The following is a 16,375-nucleotide window of genomic DNA, read 5'->3' as shown; positions in this document are numbered from 1 at the left end:
TTTTGGACAATAAAGGAGGGGATTGAACAAAAATAGACGTGAGACTCAAAACTAGTGAGGAGATTAGGTTGAAAAAAAATATTTTGTCCATGTCCTATATTGTGTATTCGTGATTTGTGTGTGTGTGTGTGATGTCATATATTGTGTATTTGTGATTTGTGTGTGTGTGTGTGGCGGGGGTAATTATGTCATTATATATATATGGAAATAATCAGTGTGTTTGGTTTGAATTTTCTAGATTAAGTTTTTGAAAATTAATTTTTTAGGTTTTCGTATTTTTTTTTGTTTTTAGTGAATATTTTTTAAATTTTAAACATTTTTAGATGCACCTTACTTAGATGTATCTAAAAAGTAAAAAATTTGTGAAAAAATATGTTAAAAAAATTAATAAATATATAAAAATACAAAAAATATACTGAAGTCTTGTATTTTTGGTATTTAGTGAATTTTTAAAAGATTTTTTTTACAATTTTTTTTACTTTTTAAGTGTATTTATGTTAAGTGTGTCTAAAAAGTAAAAAAAAAATACTTAAAATATTAAAAAAATTCAGTAAAAACAAAAAAACACGAAAAATAAAAAAGTAGAATTTTCTGAAAAGTTTTTTTTAAAAAGTGAAAACAAGCAAGATGAATAAAAAACTATTTATAAAATATAATTTTTTAATATTAAAATATATCAAAAACACCTAAGAATATTTATAATATTTTATATAGTATCACAAACAAATATAATTTTCCTTAATCACTCACTACTAATTCTCGTACTAATAATCTTCTCACTAACCATCATCACGCTAACAAACCCATCCAACTTACCTCCGAAAACAAACAAGTTCTTAGAGATGTTGGGCCTTCTCTCTCTCTCTCTCTCTCTCTCTCTCTCTCTCTATATTTATATGCTGAACAACCTCATAAATCCTAAACCGTTTTCTCCCAAAGAACTATCTAACATAACCGTATCAGTTCCCTCCTACCCCCGTAGCTACCATGATGGAAGGGAGTGACGATTGTTCAAACCTTACAAAAACCATCTTTGATATAATCAAAGAAGGTGAAAACAAGACCAAATCCATGCCATCTCCATGTATTTTCAGGGTCCCGGAGGAGCTTCGCAAGGTGAAGGAAAGTGCCTACACTCCACAACTCGTCTCAATCGGACTTCTTCACAGCAACAAAGAACATCTTAAATCACCCATGGAGGACATTAAGAAGTACTACGCCAGTGTCCTGTTTAGGCGAATGAAGCAGGCCAATGATAAAATGAATATTATCCTGGAGCTAGAGAAATGTGTAAAGAACATGAAACTGTCGTTAGACAGAGTCAGGGATTGCTATGCAGAGAAAGTAGAAGTTGATGCCCTGGAGGATGTGGAGAAAATGAAAGAGTTGTTAGACATTACAGCCAAGGAATGCTTTCCAAAGAAAGTCGATGCCCTGGATGTAACCGTGTTGGTCATCGATGCTTGTTTCATACTCGAACTTCTCTACAGGTATTTACAGATTTTGAATGTTTAGTGATCTTCTCCTTGCATAGTATTTACAAATTTTGAATATTTAGTAGTGAATACAATTATGGAGAGATTTTATTATATTATTTAGTAGTGAATATAATTATGTATGGATTGAGGAGTGGAGGTGACCGCACCATAAAAAATTTTAAAAATATTATATGTGATATTAAAAAATTTAAAAGTTATGCTTGGTTTGTTTTTAAAATTTTATTTTAATTTTTTAAATTAAAAATTAATTTAATAAAAAAAAATTAAAAGCACTTATCATTTTTATATAAATTTATATTTTGGGAGATCAGAAATAAATTTTAAAATTTTAAAAAAATTATATCAAATTAGTTTCTATTTTATTTTATTTTTAAAAAGGAAATGTTTCCTCACCTAATTCATCACCCCTAATTATAACTCTAATGATGTGGTAAATAATGTGGGTGTTTGGAAAGTAGATTTTTTTTGTAGATTTTTTTAGTTGTAAGATATTATTGGGAAATTTTTTTTTGTGTTTGGAAAGATAGTTGGATTTTTTTGTGGTTGAATGTGATGTTTGTGAGAGAAAAAATGAAATAATTATGGAATTTGATGTGATATTTTGTTTGGATTGATTTTTTTTTGATTTTGTAACTAATTTGTCTTTTAGTGAAAAAAACAAAAAAAAAAAAACCCAAAAATTTTGTTCTCAAACACCGCCATAACAACTAATCAATTCTCTTCAAAATGTAGGATCACTTCACATAGGAGCGAGTTACATCATTATAGGTGGTATTAGAGGTGCAAATCTCAAAATAAATAAATTAATTAAATTAAAAAAAATTTCCTAAGAAACAAACCAAATAAATTCAAAATAATTTTAAATTATAAAAATTTGTACATCCAAACACTACCCCAAATAAATAGAAGTTCACGACAGACTCAACAACAGAAATAATTCTTTATTTGTAAAATTCTACACATGCTGATGCTCAGAACTTTTCCACCCATCTTCTACCTCTTTCCTTACATTTTTTATTCAGAATTAACTTATTTTTGGTTTATATTACTCCATTTTATTTAAATATAATTTTTTATACTAAAATAATCTATTTGTACCAACAAACAAGTTTGATTTCTTCTGCAAATTCTTCAACAACTACCTCATGAATATTTCTGGAGCCGTCACTGCAGGTATCACCATACATACAAACCAAGGAACTCTGATGATGAGACACCATATCATTGTTATGATGGTTGTATTCAATTTTTTCTCGGCAAAAATCCTCATCATACCAGCAGCAACCCAAATTCCAAACCTCACGAAGAGCCTCATCATACCGAAATGATCGAAACCAGCAACAACCTAAATTCTAATAAGAAAACAAGTCGAGATTTCTGTTTCGACAGCGCTCTGACTCGCGTCGCAATTAAACATGACTTGTTGCTATTGGAGAACCAGCTTCCCTTCTTCGTTCTCGAGGACTTGTTTGACCTCACGGTGGCTACTATTCCGAATCATCTGCCTAGTCTTAGTCACTATCTCCTCTCATACTTTGGCAACATGATGAATCCCTCAGAACAAGGCGGCAAGAATGACTGGAAACCGAAGATTTGTAAGGGAGTTAGTCATATCCTCCACTTTCTATACAATCAATACCGTCAACAAGAAGGTAGACCAGAACAACAAGATTCAGCAAAAACCGATGTTAATAATTACGATTCCATGCCTCCTGCATCAGAACTCGAGTATGCAGGAGTCAAGTTTGAAGTCGGTACTAAAACCGGTGATAGAGACCCCCTGTTCATGGTCCAATTTGATGACCCACAAGGCCTTTTCTGGTTCTGCCATAGAGCTTCTTTCAAAATCCCAACTCTGCGAATTAGTGCCACTACAGAAACACTCCTGAGAAACCTCATTGCTTTCGAGCAGTGTTACACTGGTCTTGATCGTAACACTGGCCATGATCGTCTTGATTTTTACTTCACATCGTATGCTACCCTCATGGATAGACTCGTAGACAATAAGAATGACGTGAAAGTGCTTCAAAAGGCTGGAGTCATACGTAGTTGTCTCGGCGAAAGAGAAAAAGCCTCTGATCTGTTCAACAGTCTCTGCAAGGAAATTGTTCTGCCTCGGGATAATTTCTATTTCGCTCAAACTTGCAATCAGGCTGCTAGCTACAGCAAGCGTTGTTGGCCTAAATCTTTGGCGTATCTGATGCGTACATATTTCACATATCCATGGACATTCATAGCTTTCTTGGTTGCCTTCATCGCCTTTGGCATGTCAATCACACAATTCATCCGTAGTTTCCTTCGTTGAGGATTATTCTGCCAGAATTACTTACTACTCCCATTTTATGGCTTCTCAGTAGTCGGTTACAAGTCAAAATGGTGTTGGTTATGAAATATGTGGTCTTATTTGTAAGATATGTGGTAATAATTGTTAAATATGTGGTATTAATTGTGAGATATGTTGTGTTCCCTTGTACCTTGTTATCTCCATCAATAAAGTATTGCTAATAAATAAAGTCTTTGCTGCCATTTTTTTTTTTTTGAAGGTAATGCAAATTGTTTGACCATAGAGTTTATAGAACTCCCAACAAGCAACGCAAAGGCAAGAGGCATGAGTAGAGGCAAAACAGCTCATGCTCGAAATGTCATGAAATTTGTCGGATCCAATGTTTAGACCTTTGATTTCACAATTTTATTCTTTTCGGACATTGTTTTATCTAATATATGTGATTTTCAATATAGTTTTAAATTTGAGCTTAACTCAGATCATCTCATTTATGATAATTTTAATGGTGTAAGTTTTAGGACAATTCAGTTTTAACTAGTTTTTTACCCATTCTTTGCACGGGTTGTATTCGAATTTTTTTTTCTTTGTTGATAAAAATGTGATATAAACAACTACAAATAATATTAATTAAAAATAGAGAATTTGTGAAAGTATGGTAGAATAATACAGTAAAATTATAAAAATTCTTTCAAGTTTTAAAAATAAGTAGAAAAAATGGCTTACAGAAAATGCGAGTGATATTGACGGGCACCCAAGGGGGCTCAGCCCACGACTCAGGGCCCAGCTCACGGCCCAGGTGTTAAAGCCTAGTAAGCCCAGTAACTTTGAGAAGCCAATGCTGATCCAGAACCAATAGCATTCAAACAGTTGTTAGGTAGGGAATTAACCACGTGGGCAGACAAAGATCCTGTAAAGTTATTGCATCCATACATTAGCCATTTAATGAGGCCACTGGAGCATTAAATGCAGAAAGAACCCTTACGCCGGAGTATGTAGAATCACCATGAACGATGTTAACTAGGCCATAGACTTTCAGCCAACAAGACAACTTAGAATGGACAAAGAAATGATAATAAAAGGAGATAAGGAAGCCTTGAAGATACGTTAGAGGTTAAGTTTTGTATCCTCTTTACTTCTCTCTCTCTCTCTTTCTAAATCAATCTACCCTAACCTAACTTGATCGTCGGAGTGTCCGTCTGGGACGATCTTCCCCTCTAGACCTTTTTGTAGGCACCCTTTGTGGACATCAAGGTCAGAAGACCCATTGGAAGAGTGGATCAGTCCGACCCATGCTCCATTGAAGTTATTGCATTATCAGTTGGCGCCGTCTGTGGGAACTCATCACTGGTCGACAATTGTGTTCATTGTCACCAGAGGGAACTCCGGTATCACCGATCTCCTACGTCAAGGTAGATGGTCACGACTAGGTTCATGGCTTCACAACACAATGCTGGTAACCCTAAAGCTAAGCCCTCCAACCCAAATAACTCACCTGCATATTTCGTAGAACTCACCTACAGCATCAACCGTTTGACCGAGCAAAACCAGGCTTTGATCAATGCCTTGCTTCAACGGGATCTCCCTGTCCCTCTTCCACTACCACAAGACATCCCTCCAAATCAAGAACAAACCCCAAGCCATCCATTCCAACCACATGCTCCACGAAGACCTTTTCATCTACCTTTCATCTCACAAGCTCACTTGTCAAATTTGGAGGGTCTATAGCCCCCACCTCAAGACTTGCACCCCTCCACCTCAAGGCTCACATCCATCACACCACCCTCCAATCCCTAAAGGTAAGGCTAGCAATGTTCAAATCCCATTTCCCTCTAGAGGAGACAATGTTCCTATTTGGGACGCAAAACTGCGAGCCATGAATCTCCAACTTCAGGGGGTCATGCAGAACATATAGAACAAACCTTCCATAACAGCTAACTCCCCATTTGCCGCGTCCATCAGGGACATACCCTTGCCCTCCAAGTTCAACATGCTGTCAATCAACACCTTCGACGGCAGAACTGATCCAGTCGACCATCTGGAAGCTTACAGAACCCTCATGATTCTCCATGCTTTCCCTAACGAAATCATGTGTCGTGTTTTTCCCGTGACACTCAAGGGGTTGACACAACTATGGTTTAGTCAGCTACCACTAGACTCTGTCACCACTTTTTAACAGCTAAGTGATTCCTTCCTAAGTCATTTCATTAGCGCTCAGCGTTAACGACATCTGGCGACTCAGCTGCTAAATATTAGAAAAATCAACAGGGAATTGTTACGTAGCTTTGTCACTCGCTTTAATTTAGAAGCCCTCCAGATTGAGGAGAATGATTATAAGGTCATCTTAACAGCCTTCATGGCCGGTCTACGCCCATCAAATTTCCTCTTCTCCTTCTCCAAAAACCCTCTAGCGACCATGGCCACCCTTCTTACCAAAGCCCAGAAATACATGAACGTCGAGGACTTTTTGGCAGTTCGCCAAGACTCTGCACCTAAATCCTTACAATCCAAAGACAAGAGAAAAGAGTCGGAACCTAGACATTCCCAATACACTCATCCCGACCTCTACGCTCTGACCGAGCAGCTCCTTCCCGACTGCCCGATCACTTTGAGCAGTATACCCTCTTAACACGCCAATGGAGCACATCTTAAACCAAATCCAACAAGATTATAACTTGAAATGGCCCCAACCTTCCAAGTTTCCTTCCAACCGACGGGATCAATCCAAATACTGTTGTTTCCACTGCGACCATGGTCGTAACCCGGACAAATGCATCAATCTCAAGGATCAAGTCGAGGACCTTGTCCATCAAGGATGCTTAACTTGGTTCACCGCACCCCGACCTCACCAAAGGGCCAGGACTGACCCCCCAAAGCAGAATGACAAACGCACCCCACCAAGACCGGCTGACCAACCCCGGTGGGATGGTGATAGAGCCCAACAACAAACCTCAAGCTTCAAGAGCCCCCACTCCCCTAACTGGAGAAATCAGGGTCATTGCTCGGGGACTCGCGTGCGGCGGACCATCTTGGTCGGCACAGTGGGCTGAGCTCCAACGAAATAGACAAGGGTCTGACAAGAAAGTAACAATGGTTGAGCGACCTCCCAAGCAGCCCAAGTGGTGGTCGGAACTGATTACCTTCATAGATACAGATTTCGAAGGTGTCCGATACCCCATGATGACCCGTTGGTCATTTCCTCTCTCCTTTCCAACTACAAAGTTTGACATGTGCTCATCGACACTGGCAACTCATCAGACATTATCTTCCTCAATGCTTTCAAGTAGCTCTAAATGAATGAAGAAAAGTTACCACCTTTATAAACACACTTAGTTGGCTTCACCGAAGATCGGGTAATCTCTATGGGGTCCATCGACCTACCAATCACTATCAGCGAGCACCTAAGGCAGACTATGAAGATTCGCACCTTTCTAGTTGTCGACTGCCCCTCTGCTTACAACGTCCACTTACCACCTGGTAATAAAATTTTCGATCGATCATGGGGTCGCACCGTAAAGGGCGAGCAGACCATGGCTAGAGAATGTTACATCACTTCGTTAAAAGAAGTAAAAATGAAAGAAACTACGATCATAGAAGGTCTTGACACCAGGGATGAAGAGGAATTAATCAGAGGAGAACCAGTGAAAGAGTTAATAGAAGTGCCCATCAACTCTAACGATCCAACGAAGACAGCTAAGATTGGTAGCCAACTGTCTCCTCAACCCAAGGTCGATCTCACGGCTCTCCTAACCGAGCACAACGATGTCTTTGCTTGGACTCATTTAGACATGCCAGACATTGGTCCTTCTTGCATTACTCATCGCCTCTGCATCGAATCTCAATTCCGACCGTTCTGCCAAAAGCAGCGTATTTTCCATCCAGAGCGCAACAATCTCATCGCCGCTAAGGTAGACAAGTTGTCAAACGCCCCATTCGTTAAAAACGTGGACTATCCCAAGTGGTTATCCAATGCGGTATTGGTTTGAAAAAGTAACAGCAAATGGAGACTTTGCGTCAACTACTCCGACCTTAATCGAGCTTACCCTAAAGATAGCTATCCCCTACCCATAATAGATTTATTGGTCGACGTAACAGCAGGACACGAGATGCTTAGTTTCATGGATGCGTTCTGAGGCTATAACCAGATTTTAATGCACGCAGATGATCAGGAGCACACCTCTTTCATTACTGATAGAGGGATTTATCATTACTGTGTGATGCCTTTCAGTTTGAAGAATGTTGGGGCCATCTACCAACAGCTAGTTAATACTATTTTCAAAAACCAGATAGGTAGGAATATGGAGGTCTACGTTGATGACATGCTTGTCAAAAGTAAACTCTCCTTAAATCACCTAATTGACCTATGGGAAATGTTCTAGGCCTTGCGCAAGTATAAGATGAAGCTCAATCCAGAAAATTGCACCTTTGGTGTTGGGTCTAGTAAGTTTTTGGGGTTCATGCTCAACCACAGAGGTATTGAAGCCAATCCCAAAAAAATCAAGGCCTTGATAGATATGTAATCTCCCCGAACGGTGAAGGAGGTTCTGCACCTCACGGGCAGAGTAGCAGCCCTCAATCACTTCATATCCAGGGCAACCGACAAGTGCCTTTCGTTTTTCAAGGTTTTTCGGACGACCTTCGACTAGAACATGAAGTCCGAGGAGGCATTCCAACAACTAAAACAATACATGGCGAACCCTCCCCTACTCTCCCAAGCAGTCCCAGAGGAGACCATTTTCCTCTACCTTGCTGTTTCCAACACCATGGTTAGTGCTACCCTAATTAGAGAGGAAGACTTGGTCCAACACCTGATTTACTACATCAGCCGAGCACTCTAGGAGGCCGAACAACACTATTCCTTATTAGAGAAGGTGGCTCTGGCTCTGGCTTTGGTCATCACCTCCCGACGCCTCTGACTCTATTTCTAAGCCCATTCCATTGTAGTCCTCATCGACCAACCTTTAAAGAAAATTTTGCAACAAATAAAGTCATCAGGAAGACTCATGCTATGGTCTGTTGAATTAAGCCAATACAAGATCTCCTACTGACCTCGAACAGCCATCAAAGGCCAAGCCATTACCGACTTCATCTTGGAATTCACCAATCTTACCCCGCACATTCTCCCTCCATAACCACAAGCCATTCTTGAGACAACCAATCACCATTCTTGGACCCTTAACGTTGACAGTTCATTCCGAAAAGAAGGTAGCAGAGTCGTTTTAATCCTCACCACCCCAGAGGGAAAATATTTCAAGTATGCCCTCTGTTTTCTGTTCGACGCAAGTAATAACGAGGCAGAGTATGAGGCCTTGATAGCAGGTCTTTGACTAGCCAAGGACGTTGGAGTAAACCATATCCAAGTGTTCAGTGATTCCCAATTGGTTGTCGGACAGATAACTAAGGAGTTCGACGCGAAGGAAGAGACAATGCGTACAGGGACATTGCTCTTTCCCTCACCTGTCTTTTCAGAAGTTTCCAGATCAAGCACATCCCTAAGTCATAAAATTCTTAAGCAAATAAAATGGCTCAATTAGCCTCGACTGACTAGTCATACTTCAGTTGTGGGGTCCAATTTGAATACCTGACTAATCCAGCAGTTTCACCAGATCTACAAGAGGTCCACTTCCTCCAGAACGAGCCTATTCCATGGGCCCAAGACATTATCCTGTTCTTAGTTAGAACAAGGGGTGTTACTCGACATTAAATAGGAGGCCGATAAAGTTAGGGCCCGATCGTCTACCTATGTCATCATCAACGGCCTCTTGTACAAGCGGAGATTCTCACATCCATACCTTCGATGTTTGAGTCCTACTCAAGAGAACTATGTTATGAGAGAAATACACGAAGGCGTTTGTGGCAACCATTCAGGAGGACGGTCCCTGGCCCATAAAATTCTCTACACGGGCTACTTCTGGCCCATAATCAATCAAGAAGCCAGTGACTTTGTGCTCAAATGTAATAAATGTCAGCACTTTGCCAACGTACTTTATGCACTGCCAGCAGAACTGATCACACTCAGCAGTCCCTATCCCTTTGCCAGGTGGGGTATCGACTTAATTAGTCCATTGGGTGAAAGCAGAACCTCTAGCTAAAATCACTGAACGGAACACCACTAAGTTTATCTGGCAAACAATCATGTGTCGATTCAAAATCCCTCAGGCTATTGTGTCAGATAATAGCAAACAATTTGACAATGCCAAGTTCAGGAAATTCTGCGAAGAGCTCAGCATCAAACCATGTTTTTCCTCTCCAAGTCATCTCTAAGCTAATGGGCAAGTCGAAGTCACCAATCGCTCCATGTTGAAGATCATCAAGACTAAATTGGAAACCGCCAAAGGACTCTGGGTAGAGGAATTACCGAATGTACTCTGGGCCTATCGAACAATAGCACGAACCCCTACTAGGAGACCCCTTTTCCCCTAACATATGGCCCTAAGATGATCATCCCAGTGGAGGTCGATCTACCGACCTCCTAGGTACTATATCCGAACTCGAAACTAAATGAAGAGCAACAATGGGGCCGAGTTGGACCTAATCGGAGAGCTACGCGAGTCAGCCGCTATCAAACTGACCTCATACCAACAGAGGACGAGGAAGCATTATAACAGTAGAGTCAAACCCCGAAGCTTCGCTGTGGGCAATCTAGTTCTCCAAGCAACAACTTTGGCCACCAAAAATCCGACTGAGGGCAAGCTAGCAGCTAAATGAGAGGGGCCTTACATTGTCAAATCTAAGCCACGACCCGCCACTTATCGCTTACAAGCTATGGAAGGCCAAGATCTTCCCCATCCGTGGAATGCTGAACATTTGAAGCAGTATTTTTAGTAAAACGGAGTCCTCTTCTCCTCTGACATCTCTTTTGCTCCTTGGCTAGCTTAACTCACTTGTTAACTTACTAGCTTTTTGCCTTTTTAATACACTATGTAAATCCACCATTGAACGACTTCATCTTAATGAAAATCATCCTTAAACCTCTAATAACTGTGTTGCATATGTCATGAATGTTCCTTTTCGCTCAATTCAAGCCTCAGCCAGACTGAGCATGCAAGCCTCAGCCAGACTGAGCATGCAGACCTTAGCCAGACTAAGTGTAAAGACCTTAGTCAGACTGAGTTCCATCAAGCCTCCGCCAGATTGAGCATGCAGACCTCAGCCAGACTGAGTTCTATCAAGCCTTAGCCAGACTGAGTATGCAGACCTCAGCCAGACTGAGTATGCAGACCTCAGCCAGACTGAGTGTGAAGGCCTAAGCTAGACTGAGTTCTATCAAGCCTCAGCCAGATTGAGCATGTAGACCTTAGCCAAACTAAGTGTGAAGACCACAGCCAGACTGAGTTCCATCAAGCTTTAGCTAGACTGAGCATTGTAGACACCCCATTTTTTACCGTCCGCAAGACTTAGGCACTTGGTTCAATACACTCGATGATGAAAGTTGAAATATGAATTCGCAGCGATTTAGATTTAATCAAACTCTCGAAATAACCTCAAATCTTCAACATTTACCTTGTTTGAACTTGTGAGTATCATTTTTGAACCTTTTTCCACCCTGAGCTGAGTTTGAACTAAAAAGCAGGGGAGGTCATCAAGGTCCGGCCGTGCATCAGTGTGGCCGGCTGTGGCTATGAATGGTCGACTGGCCCTCGATGGTGATAAACATTGTTCTGGGCGAAAGGCCGCCAGCTATGCATTTTTAAAGATATTTATCACCTTTTGAGCTCGAATTCTATAAAAACGAAGCTCTGGGATTGTTTTGAGGGTTCAACAAAAATCTAGAAACCATCTATACACCTTGAGAGCTCTTGCCTTCTCTTTCTTCTATTACAAGTCATCTTTGAACTAACCTAGCTTGTTCATGCCATCTCTATACTCCATATACAATCTTGTCTTATCACCCTAGAGCCTTGGTTGATCTTGGGGAAGCATAATTGAAGCTTGAGAGTGAGTTGAAACCAAGTTTGAATCATCAACAAAAAGCTTACTCCCTCAAAGGTATAAGCTTGTTATCTTTTCTCTTATTTTTATTTTTATAATTTGCTTCATAGTTCTTGCTGTTTTGAATTGTTTTGGGCTTATTAGAAGTGTTTGGGGTAGGGTTTGAAGAGTTATCAAAAGGGTAGAGAGAGCTTGCTCTTTCTGTACCTTTACTTATAACTCAAACCTTCCGTTTTCCACTTTTTCCCTTTGATGTTTACCCCGATTTTTAGAGTTTTAGAAAGGCTAAAATCATGTTTTGAAGCTTCAAAAGTATAAGGGTTTGCCACCCCTCCTTATCCTTCCTCACTAGCCTTAATTCTCTTATTTATTGTTTAGCTTTTCAAGCTTTTTTCATGCATGTTCTACCCCTATTTTCCATGTATTAAGGGATGTTTTAAGGTTGTCCAAACCTTTTCAACTGGTTCATGTCTTGTTTAGTACACTTGTGATCTCATAAGTTAGCATATGTAACTTGTTGTTTGTTATATAGCTTTCATTTACTCATTTCCATGTTTGAGAGTCCAAGTTTAATAGTCAATCCATCATTCATCTCTTTCATACTTGAGAATGATTTCAACCAATTGAGGTAGTTCAAAACATGTAGGAAAAGTTCCCACTTAATGGCTTAATCTTTTCGAAGATTCATTGCCAACAGTGTGTTCTTTCTCTCATGCTTTAGAAGAACCTCTTGTTTGACATCATTTCTTGTTTAGAGGACTTTAACATCACCTTGGACAAATGGACTAAAGAATGGCAAGGTTTAATAAATGGGTAAACTACCAATAGGTCCTAATAGTTAGACTCAAATCTCATCAAGTGTAAAGCCCCGGTGTCCCACATCGGGAATGGAGGGGCAGTTCCTGGGCTATAAAAGTAAAAATCTGGACCCTTATATAGCATTGAGACCTTTTCCCAAGTGGTGAAATCCCTATTAGAACTCCCCAGTGAAGCGTGCTTAGGCTGGAGTAGTTCTAGGATGGGTGACCCACTGGGAAGAACAAATCTGTGTGGGCGTGGCCCAAAGCGGACAATATCGATGATGTACGAAGGGTCGGGGCGTTACAAATGGTATCAGAGCCGACTCTCCGAAGTACCGAGTGTGGGCCCCTGGCGTCTCTCGGTGCATGTGGGCGGGCTTGCGAGCTAGCAGACTACTGTACGGGGACGTGCAGCCTTATGGGGGGTGGATTGTAAGGCCCCGGTATCCCACATCGGGAATGGAGGGGGAGTTCATGGGCTATAAAAGTAAAAATCTAGACTCTTATATAGTATCGAGGCCTTTTCCCAAGTGGTGAAATCCGTATTAGAACTCCTCAGTTAAGCGTGCTTAGGCTGGAGTAGTTTTAGGATGGGTGACCCACTGGGAAGAACAAATCCGTGCGGGCGTGGCCCAAAGCGGACAATATCGATGACGTGCGAAGGGTCGGGGCGTTACATCAAGTCCTATTGAAAATAAGTATTAATAAACTTGTTGATAAAAATAATTTTTTTGTGACAATTGTTCACATACATCGCTAAAAATTAATAATTAGTGACATTTTTTGTCATTATTTTTATAAATTGTCGCTAAAACTTACAATTAATGACTTTTTTTATGAAATTTTTTTTCCATATGACCTATTAGACAATAAGTCCACTTATTAGGACCTACAAATAAGTACCTCCTAATAAAATTAGTTTAAAACTTGGATCAACACACATAAAGAAAATGGCTTAAATTGCTTTAACTTGGCTGGACGTTATGCCAAGTTATTTGTATCAAAAGTCGTCACATGTTAATTCATAGCATTTTGATGATTCTTGAAGCGTTGCAACCTTCCTTTTTGAGTTCATACTATGACAAGATGGAGGGGTGGTCCTATTCTTTACATTTTTATCAACTTTTGTCCAAAATTGAATCCGAGATTATCAAGCAATCATATTGCTCATTAATGGCTTTGGAATCAATTCCACCCTACTCTCGAGGATTTCCCATGATAGAGAAAGAAGGAAGGACAAACAGAGCTTAAGAATGCTCTATCTGCACTGATTTCATCTAAGAACACAAAAACAGAGCTTTGCACCAAATTGATGCACGGCCGGTCATCTGTAGACCTGGCCGATTGTTAGTGATGCACGGCCGGCCCTTGGCGTGTGGTTAGCAGTGCAATTTTGCAGAAACAGAGGCAGTGGCTAAAGGTGAAAAAGAGACGGCCTGGGCAAACAGAGTAACTTTCAAGCGATGTGCATGCAACCTTCATCCATCTTCCATTATGCTCTTATCAAATGCGATTAATTGTTTCATTAGCATTATTGTCATAGTTGAGAATAATTTTTGTTGTAAATTAATTAGTTGTTGCTAATTAGTTTGTATTGTAATATTTAATTAGCTTAGCCTAGTTAAATTCTTAATTAATTAGCTTAGATAGCTAGTTGATTATTCATTCAAGTATTATAATAATCAGTTAATTAGTTTAGCTATTTATTCAAGTTTTGTAATAATTAGCTTAATTAGCTTAGCTTAGCTTGGTTAGCTAGTTTATTCATTTGGACTCTCCTTCATGAGAGCGTGTTGTAATAATGTGTATGTCTCCCAACCACACGTCTTTCTCCGTTTTATTTATCCGCTTTTGATGGTTAGATTAGGGACATGTTTTAATTAGCATAACTTATGCTTGCATCCATTCATTCGTGTTGCACGCACCGAGGCTCGACGCATCATTCTAACTGCATTGTTGTTTAAAAACATTCTTTAAATACGTGTTTAACCACATGTTATCAAATTGAATCATATGCCATATTAGTAATCGAGCCTATTAACTGCATATTGCATGTGTTGCATTAGACATTTGACATAGTTAGGAATTATGCATAATTTTCTAACTCATATCTTCTTAGCTTGGAGTACTAGGTGAGTTTTTAGTGCTTTAGCATACCTGCATCAGTGTGAGTGATTGCCATGACTAGCATGCTTGCCATGAGGCTAAATGCTTACTTGTTAAACTATTTGAATGCTTGTGGATGAAGACTTGTTGCTTGAATTGGAATGATTCAACGAATGTACATTTAAGCCCATTATGTCTAGTGGCAAATTCACAGCTTTAAGCCCACTTTGTTGAGTGGCAAATTCGCAAACTTTAAACCCATTTGAGGAGGCAAAATCAAACCCTTTTCACAGAACAAAACATGAAATTGAGTTGTTCCAATTCTTGCAATTTTAGTCTATACTTGATTGTGCACATCACATAGTAAGGCTAGCTTAAATAATCGAAATAGGAGTATATAATGTTGATAAAAATCATATCATGATCAGTAGAGTCTGATCTTTGATTGGGTGAGCAGAGGCGCTCAATTCATGACCTTCCCCCTCTCGTACCTAAGTTCCCGAGCCGAGGCAACTTTGGTAATGACGGACACATGGCCTTTGGCACGTGTCATGGGTTTCCTAAATTTTTTCAAAATAAAATATTTAGGTGGCGACTCTGTATATGGCAAAGCAGTCCAATTTTGGCAGTTGTGATCTTAAAATCAATTTTCAAAAGATTTTCCAGATTTGGACTCTTTGGTGATGATCAATTTCGCATTGCACTTGTGAGATTAGATTTAGAACCGCGGGAGTCCGAACTATAAGGCTTTATTCCGAGCTTCCGAAAGGGGGCTCGAAAAAGTCGAGCTATAGTTTTTGGTGACTCTGCTGGGGATGTAGAGAACTTAACTCGAACTCATGATGACTTTTTACCTAAACTTATATGTTTATGTGCATTTGCATTTGCATTGGTGTGCCTAAGTCGTTGTGTTTGCCATCTGCTATTCCTGGATGGTTTGCTAGAGGCTTGCCTAAAAGTTTGCCAAAAGGCTGACCGATCATGGGCTCTGCCAAGATGGGAACACAACCCTTGAATCTGGACTACTGTTGTACCATTTGATCCATCTTTCGCTTCTCGATGTTAGGTGTGAGAGGTATATTAGCTAGTCTTGCTGAGGTACCCTTTTTTACCATTCAGCCTACATGCATATCGAAAGCCGTAAAGACTCTTCCAAACTAGGACAAGTTGCTTACCCAAATCCAGGATTGTGTGAAATCACTTTGCTTGAATAGCGAACCCTAGTTCCTGACGAAACTAGGACAGGGTAACCCTACCCCCTCATAAGGGTGTTTTGGCTCTTACTTAACTTCTATGTGCCTTTTAGAGTGAAACGCTACAGGAACGCGCATATCAATTGCAAGTTTGGGTATCAAATTTTGGGGCAGAAATCAGTGTTGGGTGCAGTTCTACAGCTTATGATTACAATCGTGTCTTGTTCATATCTAAGCTGGGGTGCTGTGCGATTTCTGATTTTTGCTTTGTTTTTGCTTTATTTCTTTTTTACAAGGTAGTTTATCACAATTGCTTCAAACAATCCTGTTACCCCCCAAGCACTCTAGACCCGTGTTAGGAGACTTTACAGATCCGAGGATCTTGTTAGGGGACAACTTGTGTTTGCTTTGCTCCCACCAGTTACTAGACGGAGGAGGGTCAGGCATAATTCACCAGTCCAGCCGTCACCTTTTATTTCACCTGTGCCCAGTCAGGCTCAGTCTTTTACTTCCACTCCAGTAAGAGATTAATCGCCAGTTCCGATAGCTTAACATCCCCCGGTT

At 40.0% G+C, this 16,375-nt stretch overlaps 1 protein-coding gene across 1 annotated transcript; it reads left to right on the top strand.

Moving 5' to 3' along the window:
* Nucleotides 1–761: 761 nt before the first annotated feature.
* On the top strand, nt 762–4,012 carry LOC114287486 (UPF0481 protein At3g47200). The gene is made up of 2 exons (XM_028230865.2): nt 762–1,490; nt 2,673–4,012. The coding sequence occupies exons 1-2, from the start codon at nt 988–990 to the stop codon at nt 3,802–3,804; spliced, it is 1,635 nt and encodes a 544-aa protein (XP_028086666.2). The 5' UTR covers nt 762–987; the 3' UTR covers nt 3,805–4,012.
* The last annotated feature ends 12,363 nt before the right edge of the window (nt 4,013–16,375 follow it).

Source organism: Camellia sinensis, chromosome 3 (assembly GCF_055761805.1).
Source record: "Camellia sinensis isolate YWXY chromosome 3, ASM5576180v1, whole genome shotgun sequence".
Classification (NCBI taxonomy): Eukaryota; Viridiplantae; Streptophyta; class Magnoliopsida; order Ericales; family Theaceae; genus Camellia; species Camellia sinensis.
Note: the sequence above shows the minus strand (reverse complement) of the source record. Positions and strands in the feature narration are given on the sequence as shown.

What these genes read in the sequence shown, in the direction of transcription:
- LOC114287486 (XM_028230865.2), top strand. Translation starts at nt 988, where the DNA reads ATGATGGAAGGGAGTGACGATTGTTCAAACCTTACAAAAACCATCTTT. An exon ending in ATACTCGAACTTCTCTACAG is followed by an intron (nt 1,491 to 2,672) that starts GTATTTACAGAT and finishes CCGTCACTGCAG; the next exon opens with GTATCACCATACATACAAAC.